The following is a 19,612-nucleotide window of genomic DNA, read 5'->3' as shown; positions in this document are numbered from 1 at the left end:
TACCAAATCAAAGAAAAAAAATACTCAATGAGTAATGTACACACCGTCACTTTTAAAATGGGGCTGCATAGACTTTAAGGACAGCTTTGTGCCTACAGTTATGCGTTTCCAGGTTTTCTGTCTGGCAGGCAACATCCCTTGAGAGAAGCTGCTGAATGTAAGCACTTGATGAGCTGGCCTGCGTAGAGAGAACAAAGAAAAATCAGTACTCAATTTTTTACTTTGTATGTATTCCAGGTGCAAGTTGTAAGAAGATACAAGAGAAGCATGTTTAGTGAATTACATTAGCCTAATACTTAAAATGAGTTCTATGAAATGATATTACATCCTTGATTTGTTTGCATATTTTATAGTTAATCTCAACAACCCAATACCATGACATCAAGCTCCGCCGAAATCGGCTAATAACCCTTTGATTTGAATCAGAATAATAGTGCGTTTCAGGTACACTTTTTTGCCCGTTAATAACCAGTTATATCTGGGAGTACAAGAGGGTAGAAGGGGGCGAAAACACGGGTTACCTGGAACGCACCATATGTATTTAGGATGAGTTTAACAGGTCAATCTCCTCATCAGTAAAACGCTAGAACTACTGCGGTCCAGTGGCCGGTAGAATACAGTTGTATTCGTTTGTTGTAGTATGAGCAGACATTGTTAAACATTGCATTCCCTTGGTATCCAAGCAGTAGAGATAAGTGCCTGCAGCCCCTTTGTTGAATTGTGCCCATTCTCGTGTGATGCCCCATGCTTGCTGAGATGCACACTCGACTTACAGTGTGTGTATTTATAGGAATGAATGGGCGGCTATGTATTAGTCCACTGTCCTTTCTCTATAATAGGTCCATGGTATTTATTTACACACATAACTGATACTATCTACCGTAACATTAACGACAGTAACTTGGCTGTTAGCTGTAGCGCTAATGCTAAAGCAGCATTATAATGCTAACAAGGTAACCATATACAGTAAAGCAACACAATGATATGGCGTTAGTTAACTTACTTGTCCGAGGTTTGTAGCTGAGCCGAGGAGAGTTGGTACTGATCCAGACTTGATTTTCAGACGTTGAGCAAGTCCAGCTCTGTATTGGCCCAAGTTGAGGAAGCAGTCGTCAGTGAAATGTTTGGCGCTGCCGTGTTCTAGCAACGGGACGGCCTCCTGACCTCATCTGACTCCCGCGCTGCGTTTGTATCCAGTGGGCGTGGCCTATGACGTATTGGCTCCGGCTTCCTCATCCGTCTAAAGATGCTGCCAGAGCCATAATAGAGAGAGAAGAGTTGCGACACTCTCTGGGGATGGTTCATGTAAGCCTGAATAGTTCAAAAACAGGCCGCGCTGCCGTGTTCTTCAATGGGACTGCCAGCAGCGATTGCAATATTGAATGGTAAATATAAATTAAAAAACACAAGTACTTTTCTGACCATTGTTGCATATTTGTAAACGTCAGTTTTACATTTGGAGTGGTAGGGTGACAACTGCAAGCTACTCAGATACGTTGTTAAGTTTGAGGGAAAGCTTCACGTTCGTGTTAGCATGGGTAGCACTAGGCTACTGGCTTTAGTGGCTTAACCTTACTACATCTGTGGACCCCAAAGACGATTCAAGATGTTCATTTTAGCACAACTCGACTATTATATATAAATATTTTTAAATATTTATTTATTATTATTTATTTTCCAGTCTTGTTTTTTAAACGATTTATGATGACTATATGCTCTGTAAGGTGACCTTGGGTGTCTTGAAAGGCGCCTCTAAATTAAATTTATTATTACATTTTCTTGATTTTGCTTGTAATTCCGATTCACGTACCCGTGGTCAGAGCGCGATTGAGAAAGCAGAGTAGCAACAGTCCATTTAGCATTTAGTTTCCAGGCAACTTCTTCTGATGAGGCAGGAGCTGACCACACAACCATGCTATTTTTAAGACTAAGCCGAACACCAAGTATCACATATATTAAAGAATAACAAATGAAAGTATTTTTGTATTAAACAATGGGTCCGACAAAAAGAATATGTGTGTGTGTGTGTGTGTGTGTCCAACTTCAAAAAAACAACAAAGTGAAGGAACAGGGATGATTATTGTATACATAAGTGTTGACAAGAGAGGAATACGGTGAGGAAAGGAGACAATTAAAAAAGCAATACAAGTAAAATGGACCACTGGTTTTAAAACCCTGCAGCAAATGCAGATTCCACTGCCTAAGATCTGCACGCTGCAAAGGAGTAGGCGCCAGGTAAAGCTGGGCCCAGTGTTTGAAAACAAGTGGGAACAAGGACTAAGAACAACAAAGCAAACATACAGTAAGTGAACAAGAGCAGCAAAGTAGAGCCAGGGGGTATCAATAAATAAAACAATGTTAGTCATGTGTGCAACAAGAACAACATGTGTAAACAGGTGTGCGTGTATGTCTAACTTGTTAAACAAGAACAAAGTGAAGGAACAGGGAGGAATATTATAAGTTATTGTTAAAAAAAAGAAAATACTCCACAAACATCAGGCTGAGGTTAAGGATAGTAAAGTGCATCAGGTCGAAAGGAAGGACAACAATCGCAGCAGTTGCCGCCACCAGCACCACCAGCCGTCGCCAGCACAAGCCGCCACCACTAGCAGCAGAAGGCGACACCACTATCCTTCGCCACCACCAGCCAGCTCAAGCAGCCATCGCCTCAAGCAGCAGCGACCTGCAGCAGCAGTGTTATCCGGCACCAGCCAGCTCAAGCAGCCATCGCCTCAAGCAGCAGCGACCTGCAGCAGCAGCCATCAGCATCCACCATCATCAGCATCCACCATCAGCAGCATACATATAACCGCTATGTCAGTGACACAATTAGGTCTAGGCATTTTTTATTCATACTATAGCTGAGAATTGTTCAGAAAAATCACAGGCCGACAGTCTCCTGCAAGAATCAGGGAAACCTATTATAGGACATTCTGTCCAGAAATTAAACATTTAGAAGAGTACGTGACACTTTGCTTTGATAGTTATATACCTCTGATTGGAGATCGATTGTCGGCAGCTCCTCCAAACTAATGTTTGTACCTTCAACTAAAAATGGCAATTAATTTACACTCAATCATTTCACATTTGATTAGCAAGACCATTATTGATGTCCATTGCCAATACATGAATACATACTCATTACAAAGGCCTTGGAAGTCGAGGCAGTGGGGTCAGAGGACATCCCCCCCCTTCCACTCCTACCACATCGGCCGACCGTCGTTATTGGCGAGAGCCAGCTCCTCCGAAGTGGTGAAGGGCGGTGGAGCGGTCCCCCTCCCAGTCGTATTAAATTTAGTTTTATTGTTATTTGCTGCAGGTAATCAACATGTGACTAAAGGTTGGAGCCTAGGCCATTGCAAATCATAGGCTAGATTCACCTGAAATTATTCAAACGGATGCTTACAACTTACCACGTTGAATATAATTTTAATATTTATTTTTGACTTGGCCCCATGTTCGTAGGAGCGTGCTGGCACCACATCTATGGGGGTAAAAGGCATGATGATACATGATATTTTTTAGACAATATGCAGAATCTTTTCACTTACGAATTAACACGGACGGCTATTTTTTGCCAGCACGCCACCCTAGCCATATTATGGGCATCCGTGTTCCCCTTGGTTGTGATTTGGACTTTGAATTCCTCGTAGGAATTCATAATAATACACTCGATTTACTTTGCACAAGGGGGAGTCGAATGACGTGATAAACACACCTTTTATGTGAACGCGCATTGAACCTAAAGCGGAAAACCTGGTTAGACTTATTTCATCTAAAGTGAGTGTCATGGAACCATTTAACTCTGACTGCGAGTTTCGTCTCTGTCGAACCAGGTTTTCCCAAGAAAGCATGGGTATGTTCAGCGAGGTTCGTGGTATACTCCCCTCACAAGTTTCCTTTGTATTTACCAACGATGTGAACGTTTCCTAATATTTTACTGTTAGAAGAGTCAGAGAAATAAGTTCTTAATCACACAGACATAAATTACTAAAATTAAAACAAAGCGAATCAAAAGCTGGAAAGTGTTTAATCATGATGAAAGGAAAACTAAAAGCAGTAATTTCGACAAATACCGGACAGAGGTCTCAATCTTGCCTCGTTACCCTGTGTGAAAGCACCCCATTGCCCGTGTGCTTGAGCATGTGCACACTCAAATTGCTTGGGTCGCTGTAGCTGCCGTTGCACTGCAGACACGCGCAGGGCTTCTAACCGGAGTGAGTCCTCATGTGGTTCTTCAGGGTGCCTTTGTCACTGGAGCGCATCGTGCATTGGTCACACTTGTAGGGCTTCTCCCCAGAGCGAGTCCTCATGTGGATCTTCAGGGTGCCTTTCTGACTGAAGCGCATCGTGCATTGGTCACACTTGTAGGGCTTCACCACAGAGTGAGTCCTCAGGTGGATCTTCAGGCTGCCTTTCAGACTGAAGCACTTCGGGCATTGGTCACACCTGTAGGGCTTCTCGCCGGTGTGAGTCCTCAGGTGGTTCTTCAGGATGTTATTCTGACTGAAGCGCATCTGGCATTGGTCACACTTGTAGGGCTTCTCGCCGGAGTGAGTCCTCATGTGGATATTTAGGGTGTCTTTCAGACTGAAGCACTTCATGCATTGGTCACACTTGTAGGGCTTCTCGCTGGAGTGAGTCCTCATGTGGATATTTAGGGCATCTCTCCGACTGCAGCGCTTACTGCATTGCTCACACTTGTAGGGCTTCTCCCCGGAGTGACTCCTCATGTGTTTATTCAGGGTGTCTTTCAGACTGAAGCACTTCATGCATTGGTCACACCTGTAGGGCTTCTCCCCAGAGTGAGTTCTCATGTGTTTATTCAGGGTGTCTTTCAGACTGAAGCACTTCATGCATTGGTCACACCTGTAGGGCTTCTCCCCAGAGTGAGTTCTCATGTGGATCTTCAGGGCATAGCTATCACCGAAGCGCTTTGTGCATTTGTCACATTTGTAGGGCTTCTTGTCGTTGTGGGTCCTCATGTGGACGATCATATTCGCCTTGTTGGGAATAACCTTTCCACAAAAGACACCGGGCCGGCCCTTGCGGCCGCCCTGCTGCCCAGTCAGCTCCTCAAGGCGGACGAGCCGCACGCTGCAGTTCAGGCTCTTGGCCACGCTGTGGTCAGCGGACAGCGAGCTCAAGGCCTCCGGTTCTGACGCGGCAAAAAGGGTGTTATGGACGTTCACCGCCAGTGGCCCCTCCCATTGTCCGTAAACGGTCAGGATGCGCAACTCCCCGCTGTGACTTGACATGTGGGAGGAGCCAGGGGCTTCCAGACGCAGACTCTCCGAGGTGGCGCCGCGCTGCGTGCTGCAGTCTGTGATGTCATTGACGTCTTCTTCAGAGAGGAAAACAGAGAGAGAGAAAGTAATGTTTTTAATTAATCATTTTCACAAAGGTATACAGTATGTACTTTGTACACACTTATGTGTTGGAAGAATTATATTTGGACATTCTTTCCAACTTCTATTTGTTGATTATGCATTATCCTTGTCTCCCTTTGGATGGTCAAGGGTTAAAGGCTCCTGCTGAGAAGGCAGAATCGAGTACATTCTCAGTTGATCAAGGTGGATTTCTTGCATAGATGAAATGTCTATTACTAACCTAGGGCGGGGAAGCCTCCACCAATATCCTCTTCAACCATGATTGAAATGGTGTCTGGGGTCTGCTGCTTTCCACATAAAGAAGGAAACACACACAAGACATATTTCACAGAATAGCTGTCAATCCCCACTACCGACAGATTAGGCATTTTTACACTGCACTTGGAACGACCTGCAATTTCAATGTCTTCCCTGTGTATTTATTTTTTTTGATTCAAGACCCCCGCATGCAAGAATGAGTTCACATCTGAGTGTAGGCTAAAACACTATTAACTATTTACAAGTGCAAAAATGCCAACATATTCTTTATTCTGCTAACCAGCAGTTCCTCGCTGTGACTGGACATGTGGGAGGAGCCAGGGGCGTCCACACCCAGAATCTGTGAGGTGGCGCCACACTGAGTGCTACGGTCTCCGAAGGCATCGCAGTCTTCTGCAGACGGAGAAAAAAGGAAAAATTAATTGTTTTGACACATTATTTGCATAAAGGGAGGCATTGTGTATCTGTACACGTGAAAGAAACTTTAAATGTATGTCACATTGACAGAGGGTTTAAAATGTGTACTGCTGACATAGATTCACAGTTTTGGAGAGGGACGTCTCCTCCAGCATCCTCCTCCCTAGACTCAAAGCTCAAGTGGTTGGCCAGGTTAAGGACACTCAACGAACACCAGCGCAAAGTGATCTGATCACAACATGACTAGCGAGGCAAGCACAATAATTATATTTTGACACTAAAAAGCAACAACGTGTACTTCCCTCTAAGCTGATCAGCCAACATTCATGCATTATGAATTCAGTGATGTTTGAGAATGATAAACCAGCTCTTGAAACCCTTCTTGGCTCTTGACAGATTCCATCTTTGAAATGCAACTCCGAAGTTTGACTCGTGTTTTAGCAGGGCGCTGGTCATGATGCTTTTCAAAAGAGGACCAGGCTTTTTAGCGCAGGTAGAATCAAGTACATTCTCAGTTGATCATGGTGGTTTTCTTGAATAGATGCAATGTGTATTACTAACCCACAGCGGGCAAGCCTCCACCAATATCCTCTTCAACCTTGATTGAAATGGTGTCTGGAGTCTGCTGCTTTCCACATAAAGAAGGAAACACACACAAGACATATTCTTTCATTTTCACAGAATAGTTGTCAATCCCCACTAACGACACATTATGCCTTTTCACACAGCCAAGCTGATTCGGTCACGGCTTGGAACGCGCTGCAATTTCAATGTCCTATGTAAAACTGAGGGGTAAAATCCCCCTTCGTCTTGGAGCTGGCTTTCTTGGTACACCGGAGAAGGCGGGCCTACACACGGAGAGTTGGACTCTTTACAATGAATGCAAAATATATTTACATATTTTTTGATTCAAGACCCTCGCATGCAAGAATGAGTTGAAATCTGAGTGTAGGCTAAAACGAGATTAACTGTTTACAAGTGCAAAAATACTGAAATATTCTTTATTTTGCTAACCACTTTGCTGACTAAGCATTGTAAGGAAAGTTTGTCTGGTACTTTCTCTTAGATCGACCATCTTTCGTCTTCTTTAAATGCGACTGCATCACCTTCTTTCCCATGATGGTCAGCAGCTTGCAGATTTCACCGTCTCTCCAGTTACAACTATTCATGTTGATATCGCTGCATCGTCTCTGTTGTAGAGACAATGCAGCAACACCTCTACCCAAGCCTCGCCCCTAGAACCTCAAGGCTGCCTTGTCGCATTTACATCAAAATGAAACCGCCAATATGTGTACGGTCAGAGTGGGTTAATAGGGGTGCGAAATACAGCCCGTAAATTACCTCGGTCAGTGTAAACGCGCGAATCACACAGGGGAAAAGTTGGGCATAAGACGGGCATATTTGGCGGTGTAAAAACGTTTACTGAATAATAAAGGTGTGAGCTTTCTATGGGTTTGTGTCAGAGGGAGCCTCTCTTTTGGATGGTGAATGAGAAGATGATTTCCAACCTGCACACGCAGCTCCTCGTGGCAGACCAGCCGCTCGCCGCGCTCCAGCTTCTTGGCCGCGCTGTGGTCCGCAGGCAGCGAGTTCAGGGCCTCCACTTCTGATGCGGTGAAGAGGGTGTCATGGCCGTCCTCCGCCAGTGGGCCCTCCCCTTTTCCGTAGACGCTCAGAATCTTCAGCTCCTCGCTGTGGCTGGACATGTGGGAGGAGCCAGGGGCGACCACACCCAGAATCTCTGAGGTGGCGCCGCATTGAGTGCTACGGTCTCCATAGGCATCGCAGTCTTCTGCAGAGGCAGAAAAAAAGGAAAAAGTATGTTTACATTTAGATATTGCATAAAGGGAGGCATTTTGTATTTGTACATGTGAAAGAATCTCTTTAAATGTAAGCAACATTGACACAGAGGGTTTAAAATGTGTACAGCTGACAAAGATTCACAGTTTTGGAGAGGGACGTCTCCTCCAGCACCCTCCTCCCTAGACTCAAAGCTCAAGTGGTTGGCCAGGTTAAGGACACTCAACGAACACCAGCGCAAAATGATCTGAGCACCACATGACATGCGAGGCAAGCAGAATAATTCTATTTTGACACAAAAAAGCAACAACGTGTCCTTCCCTGTAAGCGGCTCAGCTAACATTTATACATTTTGAACCCTTCTGGGCTCTTGACTGATTCCATCTTTGAATTGCAACTCCAAGTTTATCTTTTAGCAGGGCGCTGGGCATGATGCTTTTCCAAAGAGGATCAGGCTTTTTAGCGCAGGTAGAAACTAGCATCAGCCTAGAATCTATGCTGCCTAGAATCTACTACATCAAGGGAAAAAATACTCAATGTAGAAAGTACACACCTTCACTTTTAAAATGGGGCTGCAAAGTCTTTAAGGATAGCTGTGTGCCTACAGTACGTGTTTCCAGGTGGTCTGTCTGGCAGGCAACATCCCTTGAGAGAAGCTGCTGAATGTAAGCACTTGATGAGCTGGCCTGCGTAGAGACAACAAAGTAAAATCAGTACTCAATTTATTACATTGTATATATTCCAGGTGCAAGTTGTAAGAAGATATAAGATAAGCATGTTTAGTGAATTACATTAGCCTAATGAAATGATATTACATCCTTGATTTGTTTACATATTTTATAGTTCACCTCATCAACTCAATACCATGACATCAAGCTCTGCAGAAATCTGCTAATAACCCTTTGATTTGAATCAGGTGTGAAGGAGAAAACTTGCCTATAATAGTGTTCCGTAATTGTCATATTCAAACCACACTGGGTGACTGAATAAAACTCCCTCAAGAAAGCTTGGCCAAGTTATTGATAAGTACATTTGGTATAAATGGTAATGTGTCATTCAATTTGATATCTCATTCAACTTAAATTGGAGTGGATAAAAGAGTGATTAATCGCGAGTTGATGCGATTAAAACTTTTAATCTTTGTCCAACCGTAATAAATACATTATTGATGGAGATGGTTTCCCCTATTTTTCTCTTAACCGTATTCCTTTGCAAAGATTGACAATGAATGGTCTAACAAATACCTTCATGAATAACGTGTGTGTGTTATAGTTGTGTTGTGACGCTAAAATCAACGTAGCAGACTAGTAGACGACTACTGCCGCACAGCCTGGTGTGAGGTTTGTCCCATTTCGCTTGCCGTACATCCAGCTGTTATCGATCAGCGTTTCTTCCTCAATTACGTACGGTAACATAGCAACTACGCACGGCTCATCAGTAAATCAGCGTAAGGGGGAACAGGAACTGGGGGGGGGGGGGGAACCAAATCGGGTGCTACAGCGGCCATGATTTAGTCCGCTGTCCTTTCTTATAGGTCCATGGTATTTACACACATACCTGATGCTCTCTACCGTAGCATTAGCGACAGTAACTTGGCTGTTAGCTGTAGCGCTAATGCTAAAGCAACATTATAATGGTAACAACGGAACAATATACAGTAAAGCAACACAATGATATGGCGTTAGTTAACTTACTTTTTCGAGGTTTGTAGCTGAGCCATGGAGAGTTGGTACTGATCCAGACTTGATTCTCAGACGTTGAGCAAGTCCAGCTCTGTATTGGCCCAAGTTGAGGAAGCAGTCGTCAGTGAAATGTTTGGCGCAGACTGGCGCATTTCCAGAGACAATGAAATTAACCCACTGGTTCTTCAGCGGCTCGGAGGAAGGAACAAAATACAGACTTTTGTGTTCATTTGTACATCCAAACACTAAGCAACTGCTATGCTTCGCTCGTTTGCGAGCCATGGTGTCTCTCAAGGAAAGAACTACGTGTAGTACACAATCGTAGAGTAGGGCCTGTCTGCGTCCTGCAAGACGGAGGCGTAACTTCCTCTTCTTCTTCTTCTTCTTCTTCTTCTTCTTCTTCTTTTATTTAGGTAGTCTGGACGCAGCTATGGCGTATTACTGCCCCCCACTGTTTGTTATTTCCCCCTAAACTTTAAATCCTTTTATATACTCCAATGACTACGTAAATACTAAATAAAGGCAATAAAGGTAAATACTCCCTTAGAATGTCAGACACCGTCCCTCTCTGTAATCTCTGACCTCAAACAAGGACTATAATTCTTGCACCTTTTGCACAATACTGTACAATTCTTTTTGTACAGTGCTGTCTTTTATGGATGTATGTGTATGTATATATATATATATATATATATATATATATATATATATATATATATATATATATATATATATATATATATATATATATGTGTGTGTATGTATATATGTATGTATATGTATATATATATATGTATGTATATATGCCTGGTGTTGTATATATATTTATATTGTCCTTAAATTTGTGATTTGTTTTTCTTAGGTTGTATCTTTTATCTTTTGTGTATGTATGTGTATTTATGTTGTATTTATATGTATATGTGTGTATATATATATATACGTATATGCGTGTGTGTGTGTGTGTGTGTGTGTGTGTGTATGTATATACATGGATATGGATACATATATGTTATATTTTACATTATATTTTATTCTTAATATTTATTTATTTATTTATTTGTGTGTGTATATCTGGAGTTCGTGACAAAAATTATTTCCCTCTGGGATTATTAAAGTATTTATCTATCTATCTATCTATCAATGATGTGAAGGTAGTCCATCAATTCCTTTGTTTTATCCACTGAATCCAGATTTAAAAGGGTGCGCATACTAAAAACTGATTCCCCAGCTGATCCAAGCCTCCGGTACAGAGTCCTCCTTTGCCTGGAATAGCGCCCCCACTGGAGAAGTACATGTTGTACAGTCTCTCCTTCTCCACACTCACACCTGCCATCTGGGTGTTTGCCAATCAGAGCCAGCCCACTCCTCAGCCCACAGTGTCCAAGCCTCAGTCTTGTGATTGCTACATCATCTTTTCTTATGCACCTAAAAGTGCACCTATCTTTCTTTACATTTTCCTGTATTGTAAAGTATGCCCTTCCCTTCCTTTCCTTCTCCCAAGAATTTTGCCACCTTTCCTTTAGAGCCCTGTTCATTTTTGCCAAGTACTCGGGTGCCCCATATTGCAGATGAATTTGCACTGTTTCCTCCTTCACCGCCTTCTTTGCCTCCTCATCCGCCTCCTCGTTCCCTTTCACACCCACATGAGCCGGCACCCAGAGAAACCCCACCTCCCTTCCCGCCTTAACCCTAACCCGGTCTGGACTTGGATTTTCCTTCTTTTATTGAAATTAAAGCTGCAGCTGAATCGCTACATATTGTTGAATACCCCTGTTGATTATCCTCCACCCATCGTAAGGCCCATAAGACTGCCACCATCTCTGCTGTGAATAATGACATATGATCTGAGACTCTATGCCCTATTCTGTACCCGATTTCAGGAATGCTAATACCCACTGCTACTTTACCACTCTCACGCTCCTTTGACCCATCAGTGTAAATGAGTAGATGGTCTCCCCATACTTGTTGCTGCCAGACTTCTATCTCTTTTACTACACCCTCTGACATCCTTGATTTGCTTATACTCATCAACTTTAGGTCAACACTGGGATCTGGGATCAGCCATGGCGGAGCAACTGAGCGACACACTGGAGGACAAACACTAACATCCCTGATACCAATGTCCTGCGCCACAGATTTAAGATTTTCTGCAAAGTTAGTTTTAGTTTTTCTTATTCCCATAAACTCCCAATGATCACTCAGTAGGTCTTTTGTTGGTAACACTTCCCTTTGCCCTTTGAGCTTCATTAGGTATTTCAAGCCAAGTTTATATCTTCTTAATACTAGCGGCATCTCACCCATTTATATTAGTAATGCTGCTATTGGAGTTGTACAGAATGCTCCACAGCACACTCTTAAGGCTTTTGTTTGGACTATGTCTAATTTGTTTAAAGGCCCACTATGCAACTTTTTTAGCCAAAATTACATTAAGTATGCAGGTTGAGAGTTATGCTGATGGTTCTGCATCCATTTCTGGGTCGATTGGTGGGTGTGTCATTTACCCATGTCGCCTCTCCAGTGAAAAAGCGCATATGCAACTTGCTCTGCTCGGACCGGGACATTCCGGATGTGACGCAGCGGAGGTATCCTCGAAAATGTAGTCAGATTGTAGTTTCGAAAATGCTTTACGGCACAGACACACACCCAAACATTAAACCGGCTAGATATAAACAGCCAGTTGCGAGGCAATTGTTGCATTCATCATGGATCAATCGACTGATAAGGGACCCAAGAGGCGACCGTCGGTGGAACAAAAGAAGAATGGACCAGAAAAGAGATCAGACACGAGTGAACGGGGAACTATGCAACTTTTTTGGCTTGATTTACCTTAATATAACAGGCTAAGAGTCATTGCGATGGTTCTATTATACATTTTTGTTCGATTGTTCGTTGTTTCGACTCACCCTTGCGCATCTTGGCGGAGAAAAGGAATATATTTCTGCCGGCGACCCGCCGCCCACTCTCGCGGGAGTCTCGGGTCTCGCGATGTAACGAATTGCTTTACGGCACAAACCCCCATACACGGAACCGGCTCGATGTAAACACAGGTCACTATTAGATGCTGCCAGGGCAGGCCCCCAGGATAGGCACATACTTCCGCAATCCACCAGTGCTCAGAGGCCAAGCCTGGTATTGCAGCTGTTTAAGCTGGCTGTGGACGGGGGTCCGTCATTTCAGGCGGCCCAGAAGTAGATATCGCCGTCCACTCCAATACAAGTGGGGAACAGGATTGTGTCTCCGCAAAAAATGTCTGGATATCAACCAAAGGCTCATAATTACCTTCATGCCATGTCCTAAAAAAATGTAAGTTTTTTCTTTTCAAAACGCCACCTCAAGCGTTTTATTAGCCGTTATCTCGCTGGTGTGCAGCTGAAAGGAGTGCTAGTGAAACAAATGGCATCCGAGAGGGCCTAGTTCAGTGTTCCGTTAACGTGTCCGATTTTTGGACTGGTTCATCTGCTGCTCAATAACTCTCACGGTCCTCTGCTTGCGATCATTGTGATTCATCATGTATTGATCCATTTATTCAAAAGATCCAAAGACAAAGAAGCGGTGCATTACGGTATCAGTTCTATATTTCTGCATCCGGTACGTCACGGACTAGCCCACGTGTCTTGGCCGCATAACGCGGAAGCCAATCGCTCCTGTATGTTACCATGCGCCACTGAGCAGTTTGTATATGAATGAATGGGCGGCCATTTTCCAGTCCGTGGTCCATCCTTTATTATGTCCATGTGCCAGAGTCATAATAGGGAGAGAAGAGTTGTGACCATATATATATATATATATATATATATATATATATATTAACTAGATGCCCTAAGGTGGCGTCTAGAACTAGGCATCTAGGTAATATATATATCTATGGTTGCGACACTCTCTGATGTCGCCGGCAGGGTGGTCACGTGGTTTATGTAAGCCTGTATAGTTCAAAAACAGGCCGCGCTCTTCAATGGGACTGCCAGCAGCGATTGCAATATAGAATGGTAAATATAAATTAAAAAACACAAGTACTTTTCTGACCATTGTTGCATATTTGTAAACGTCAGTTTGACATTTGGAGTGGTAGGGTGACAACTGCAAGCTACTTAGATATGTTTAAGTTTGAGGGAAAGCTTCACGTTCGTGTTAGCATGGGTAGCACTAGGCTACTGACTTCATTGGCTTAACCTTACTACATCTGTTCTGAAATCAGAATCAAAAGTATCACATATATTAAAAGATAACAAATGAAAGTTTTTTTGTTTTTTATTAAACAATGGGTCAGACCAGGGCCGGCGCTGGCCGTTTCGGCGCCCTAGGCGGACAGGTCTTTAAGTTGAGGTCTTCCGAGCGGGGGGGGTGCTACGGTGACGGTTTCGGTTTCGGGCCGCCCTGGCGATTGCTCCCGCGCCCCCTCCCTTCTCCGTTCGCGTCGTATATTTTAATTGACTGATTAAGGGCGCCCCCAACGCATTTGTCGCCCTAGGCAGTCGCCTAGCTCGCCTATGCCAATCGCCGGCCCTTGGTCAGACAACAAGAATGTGTGTGTGTGTGTGTGTGTGTGTGTGTCCAACTTGAAAAACAACAACAAAGTGAAGGAACAGGGATGAATATTGTGTTAACAAGAGAGGAATGCGCTGAGGAAAGGAGACAATTAAAAAAGCCATACAAGTAAAATGGACCACTGGTTATAAAACCCTGCAGCAAATGCAGATTCCACTGCCTAACATCTGCACTCTGCAAAGAGAGTAGGCACCAAGTAAAGCCGGGCCCCGTTTCCCGAAAGCATCGTCAGCCTAAGTGGATCGCAGAGTGGGTCGTACGAGCATCGTACAGTTTTCAAATTTTTACCAACAAATTTTTTTTTTGTTGGTAACGAATGTATTGAAAACGCCCGTAGCTAACGAGTGCTCCAGGGTACTCGTAGGACGCTAAGAGCATCGTTAGCCTACTATAGAGTGAACTCATTATTGCATGCGGGTGTCTCCATTCATAAAAAAAATAAAACATTCGGGAGTATGCAATAATACAAATTATTCTAAAGAGGTCAGAGACTCCGTGCACAGCCCCGACTTCCCAGTGAACCAAGAAACCCCGCGCCGTGACGAATGGGGGATTTAACCCCCTCGGTTTAACACAGGAAACTTGAGATAAGAAGGTGAAATTGCCGGGCGTGCCAATAAGCTGCGACCGAACCGGCTCGGCAGTGTAGAAAGATCTATAGCCAGGGTTCGAGTTAGGTGGGAGGCAGTGGGAGCTTTCGATTATGAGCAGCTACTTGCCAAACGAAAAAGCCTGACTTCACAAGGTGTCTTTTTATAATTTATTTGTTGATAAAGTTGATCAGCAGAGAAATAGTTAGCCAAAGACGTTGACGTCGCTTAGCAACCGAAGACGCTGGCGTTGTTGTGAAGGTCCCATGCAAGTGAACGGAGCGTTCCACGGCATTGAGAAGAGCCGTGTCATAATAGTCCATATTTACGTCCTATATCTCCCCCCCCCCCCCCCCCCCCCGTCAAAATTCAGCGCAAGGCCGGTACGGTCTCCCCCCACCGTCAACAACTTTAAGAGACCCCCACAGAGATGGAATCATAACTTGAACCCTGCCTATAGCCTACTTCATCCTGCCCAACAATATGGGCAGGATCCAAGTGTAGCAGGTAGGACGGTAGTGATGGGTAATGCACCTTGGCCCCTCCCACTGGCAACAATCTAGATCAGGTGGCACATGTGGCACGTCTTAAAAGAGGTGCAAACTCAGTATTAGTGCAAAGACGGTGGAAGTAAAAGCCTCCGTAGCAGCTGCGTAAACAGAACGTGAGTCTTTTTGAAATGTTCGTTTTATCCTTTTATGCAAACTTATTCTTATTAAGCAGCGCCTAACACAGTCTACTGTCTGTTTGTAGCTTCAGCCTGGTGTCTGCACGTAGCCCTGGCTTGGTGACTTTTCATATGGTGACCAGTAAATGGTACACACAACCACGAGTCTACTGACACGTGAGCGCATAACAGCGATTTGTGAGTCACACGGGGTAGCAGCCAGTAAGTGTGCTGGCTCCCTTGGTCTAATACAAATGTATGGAGTAGTGTTTTTAGCATTGATCATTTCACGTTCGCTATTTGTGTAGGGACGGAAAGCTCACGTCGGGTGAGAGTGCACTGCTTTGCGTCATCCACACGTGAACGCAGTGGTGCTGGAGTTGTTGGTCTAGTTCATCTGGGCTGGCCCAAACACGAGGATTGCCATCGTCTGTTCGACCAGCCACTGTTTTTCCCAGGACCGAATTCGTCTACTTGTATCTATTTGAATGTAACCTTGCTACGAGTGCTATAACCATCTGCCACTCGTATCGTGGGCTAATTGGGAGACTAGGGGGAAGACCGGCTAGTGGTAGCCCTTTAACCCAAATTGTTTTGTCTTTTGTTTGTTTTGTTTATTATATCTTTCTTGTGTGGCCCATGGGCATTTTTACATCATCTCTTGTGGGAACAGTATTTGTTTTCAGTGTTTTAGTGTTTGATTTTCATTTGCTGCTAACTGCATGGGTTTTATTTGCACTTGTTGCTAACCAGCATGTTCATTGATTATTGTATAATAAATGTTTATTGATTGCATCAGTCCCATTTCTGTGCCTTCATTGGACACACCTGGATATAGTTTGATAGTATTGTTTAATCATTCTCTAAACTATAGAAACAAGTACCCCTGGGGGTCACACAAGCTCTCCTAATCGAGTCAGCAATAGCCGCGTTTGAATGATAATGTATGAATGGAACGTTGCATTTTTAATGTCTACAAATATTCTATACTAGAGAGCCAATCAATGCAACCTTATGCTGAATCAGATAAAGTCGGCTCTCTTGCTGCGCAAAATAGGCCTATATGTTTAAAAATTCAGCACATTAAGGCCCCGTCCACACGAAGCCGAAACGGGCGAAACCGTTACGGTTTCGATCTATCAGGTTTCGAAGTATCTCCGTTAAGACGAAGCCAAGCGAAACCGGATAGATCTGTAGAAACGCTGTAAACATTCCAGGCCCATAAGGGGCGCTGCTTCTGGTACACAAATCCAGAAGAAGAAGAGACGAGCATGCGCATAAAGGCTGCCCCCCGAACCACTAACAACACAAACAAACAGCTCTTCTACGATGGCGAACTAGATTCTCAATAAATAATGGCTTAGCAACCCAACAAGGGACATGATATGCTGCAGAACGATTACAAGCTTGTGGTCCGCCATCATCTTTTTTGTTGTGATCTCCGCGGGCTTAAGAGCCATTGGCTAGGAGGTTGAGGGGTGGGGCGATGACGTCAGTGTTTGCGGTTTCAGTCGGTTTCAGGCGTCCACACGAAACCAAAACGAAACCGGATAGATTTGAAACCACCTCCGAGGGTGGTTTCAGAAGTTTGCGGTTTCGGTCAGCGGATTCGCCGGCTTCGTGTGGACGGAAGGCCGAACCGTACAAGACCTTTGCGGTTTCGCCATGAAATCGGCTTCGTGTGGACGGGGCCTAAGGCCCCGAAGCCGAAACGGGCGAAACCGTTACGGATTCGATCTATCCGGTTTCGGAGTATCTCCGTAAAGACGAAGCCAAGCGAAACCGGGTAGATCTGTAGAAACGCTGTAGTACACATTCCAGGCCCATAAGGGGCGCTGCTTCTGGTACAGAAATCCAGAAGAAATGAAATAAGAAGAGGCGAGCATGCGCATAAAGGCTGCCCTTATGCGCATGCTCGCATGTGATTTCTGAGACTCCGCGGGCTTAAAGCTAGGGTGAGCGATTTTGGAGAAAACAGCCGTTGAGATTCCGTCGCGTGCTCTCTGGCCTCTCCCTGCCACGCTACCTGCTGTAGCTCCTCCCACCGAACGTCAGTTATGCGCGTTCATGTGAATTCAGTTACATTGATAGGAAGACGAAACACCATGTCCGATTCCGAGGTAATTAAACATTAGTGCTGATAGCTACATAAGTAGCCTACATATATAGCATCAACATCTTACTCACAGACATACCATGTATGTTATCTTAAAATCATTGCAATTGCGCTGGTAGGCCTAAGAAAGGTAGCTGTATCAGCCAAGCAAGATAGCAGACTAATTGCAACTGTAGTTCGTTAGCATAAGCTGCCAGAGCTAGTAACCTGGTCATCAATATATTATATACTGACGTTTTGAAGTCATGAATTGTACTACAATAACGCTATTTTTTTGCATTATAAGAGTGTCCAAGAAGAGAGCCAAGCTGGCTCTGGGGACGATTATGTCCCAGGTCCTAGCAGCACAGGACGTGGGATATGTAGGGTCAGCGGTCGTCCTGCTGCTAGAGGCAGGCAGCCTAGGGGCAGAGGCAGGGGCAGAGGAAGGGGACGAGGTCGCGGTCGGAGAGGTCTTGACACGATAGGGCAAGAGGACATGGCCCGTGTGGAAACAATCAGGATTCAACGAATCACAAATGAGCAGGTATGTTTATTTCATGTCATACTTTTAACAAAAAAAAATCAGGCGAGCCAATTTTCTGTATAAATGTGTAATAAGTAATTGTACATTTCCTGGCCAGGTTCGAATCAGAAACCTGAACCTAGAAGCTTCCCACCATCTGCTGGAGCTGTGTTTGGAACGGGAACCATCCCTCATCTTTGACCTCCTGGCCATGTCCATCCCTCATCCCACATCTGACCCACAACAGCCTGGTCCAAGTGACCCACAGCAGTCAGCCTGGTGCATTTGCACCAAATGCAAGGAGATGCCTACGGATATAGAGAGGAAATGCTGTGGACAACTCCTAGACTCCTGTGTCTCCGAAGCCGGATTCGCCGGCTTCGTGCGTACGGAAGGCCGAACCGTACAAGACCTTTGCGGTTTCGCCATGAAATCGGCTTCGTGTGAACGGGGCCTAAGATAAATGTAGTTGTCACACAAGCTATTTTGGATTTTTGTAATATGGAATTAGTTCAGGGGGGGAAATGCCGTGAATAAATGTATGCACAGTGCGTTCAGGATTCGGACTGATATGTCGACCTAGGCTTAATCAATTGTGTTTTAATATCTTTAGCATTCATATTATTGCAATCTATTCTTTTCGTAGGCTACTCTGCGGTTGGCCTTGATGGGGAGATATTTTAACCCTTTTTAACCCCATTTTCCTGCGACATTCCTGCGTCTCCACCTGCGTCATAGCCCGTTTAAGAACCATGTCAGCGGACAGGTACAATCCTACGATCGTCGTGAGTGCAGCGAATGCACGTTCACGTTAAGAGGAGTTTCGGGAAACGCTCCAAAGAAATGATCGATCGGGAGAATGATCTTACGAGCGAAGATCCATCGTTATCGGGAAACGGGGCCCTGGCCCCAGTGTTTGAGATGCCAGATATATCAGGCTGAGGTTTGTGGAACCAAAAACAAGTGGGAACAAGGACTAAGAACGACAGAGCAAACATACAGTAAGTGAACAAGAACAGCAAAGTAGAGCCAGGGGGTATCAATAAATAAAACAATGTTAGTCATGTGTGCTACAAGAACAACAAATGTGTAAACAGGTGTGCGTGTAGGCCTATATCTAACTTGTAAAACAAGAACAAAGTGAAGGAACAGGGAGGAATATTATAAGTTATTAATAAACAAAGAAAATACTCCACAAACATAAAGTGCATCAGGTCGAAAGGAAGGACAACAATCGCAGCAGTCGCCGCCGCCACCACCACCAACAGCCGTCGCCAGCACAAGCCGCCACCACTAGCAGCAGAAGGCGACACCACCATCCTTCGCCACCACCAGCCAGCTCAAGCAGCCATCGCCTCAAGCAGCAGCGACCTGCAGCAGCAGTGTTATCCGGCCCCAGCCAGCTCAAGCAGCCATCGCCTCAAGCAGCAGCGACCTGCAGCAGCAGTGTTATCCGGCCCCAGCCAGCTCAAGCCACCAGCAGGAGCAGCCACCAGCAGCAGCATTCACCTTCAGCAGCATCCACCATCAGCAGCATTCACCTTCAGCAGCATCCACCATCAGCCGCATACACATAACCGCTATGTCTGTGACACAATTAGGCCCAGGCATTTTTTATTCTACAAATTCATACTATAGATGT

The 19,612-nt window shown here is 44.6% G+C and overlaps 1 protein-coding gene across 3 annotated transcripts in view; it reads right to left on the bottom strand.

The window, feature by feature from the left end:
• The window catches only part of LOC115542327 (zinc finger protein 25), a 39,770-nt gene that overhangs the window by 1,707 nt on the left and 18,451 nt on the right, over positions 1-19,612 (bottom strand). Inside the window, exons 4-7 of one of the 3 annotated variants that reach the window (XM_030354574.1) lie at positions 6,627-6,690; positions 5,929-6,041; positions 5,611-5,677; positions 4,012-5,344 (exon numbers count right to left, since the gene is read on the bottom strand). In XM_030354574.1, the coding sequence (XP_030210434.1) occupies positions 4,209-5,344; positions 5,611-5,677; positions 5,929-6,041; positions 6,627-6,690 (1,380 nt within the window). In that variant the 3' untranslated portion in view covers positions 4,012-4,208. Of the gene's footprint in view, positions 1-4,011; positions 5,345-5,610; positions 5,678-5,928; positions 6,042-6,626; positions 6,691-7,800; positions 7,858-8,418; positions 8,552-9,559; positions 9,921-19,612 lie in introns of those variants that run through there. The other 2 variants (XR_003976499.1, XR_003976500.1) reach the window with 2 other exon arrangements.

This window comes from Gadus morhua, chromosome 4 (assembly GCF_902167405.1).
Source record: "Gadus morhua chromosome 4, gadMor3.0, whole genome shotgun sequence".
Lineage (NCBI taxonomy): Eukaryota > Metazoa > Chordata > Actinopteri > Gadiformes > Gadidae > Gadus > Gadus morhua.
This window is presented reverse-complemented; position numbering and strand designations above follow the sequence as displayed.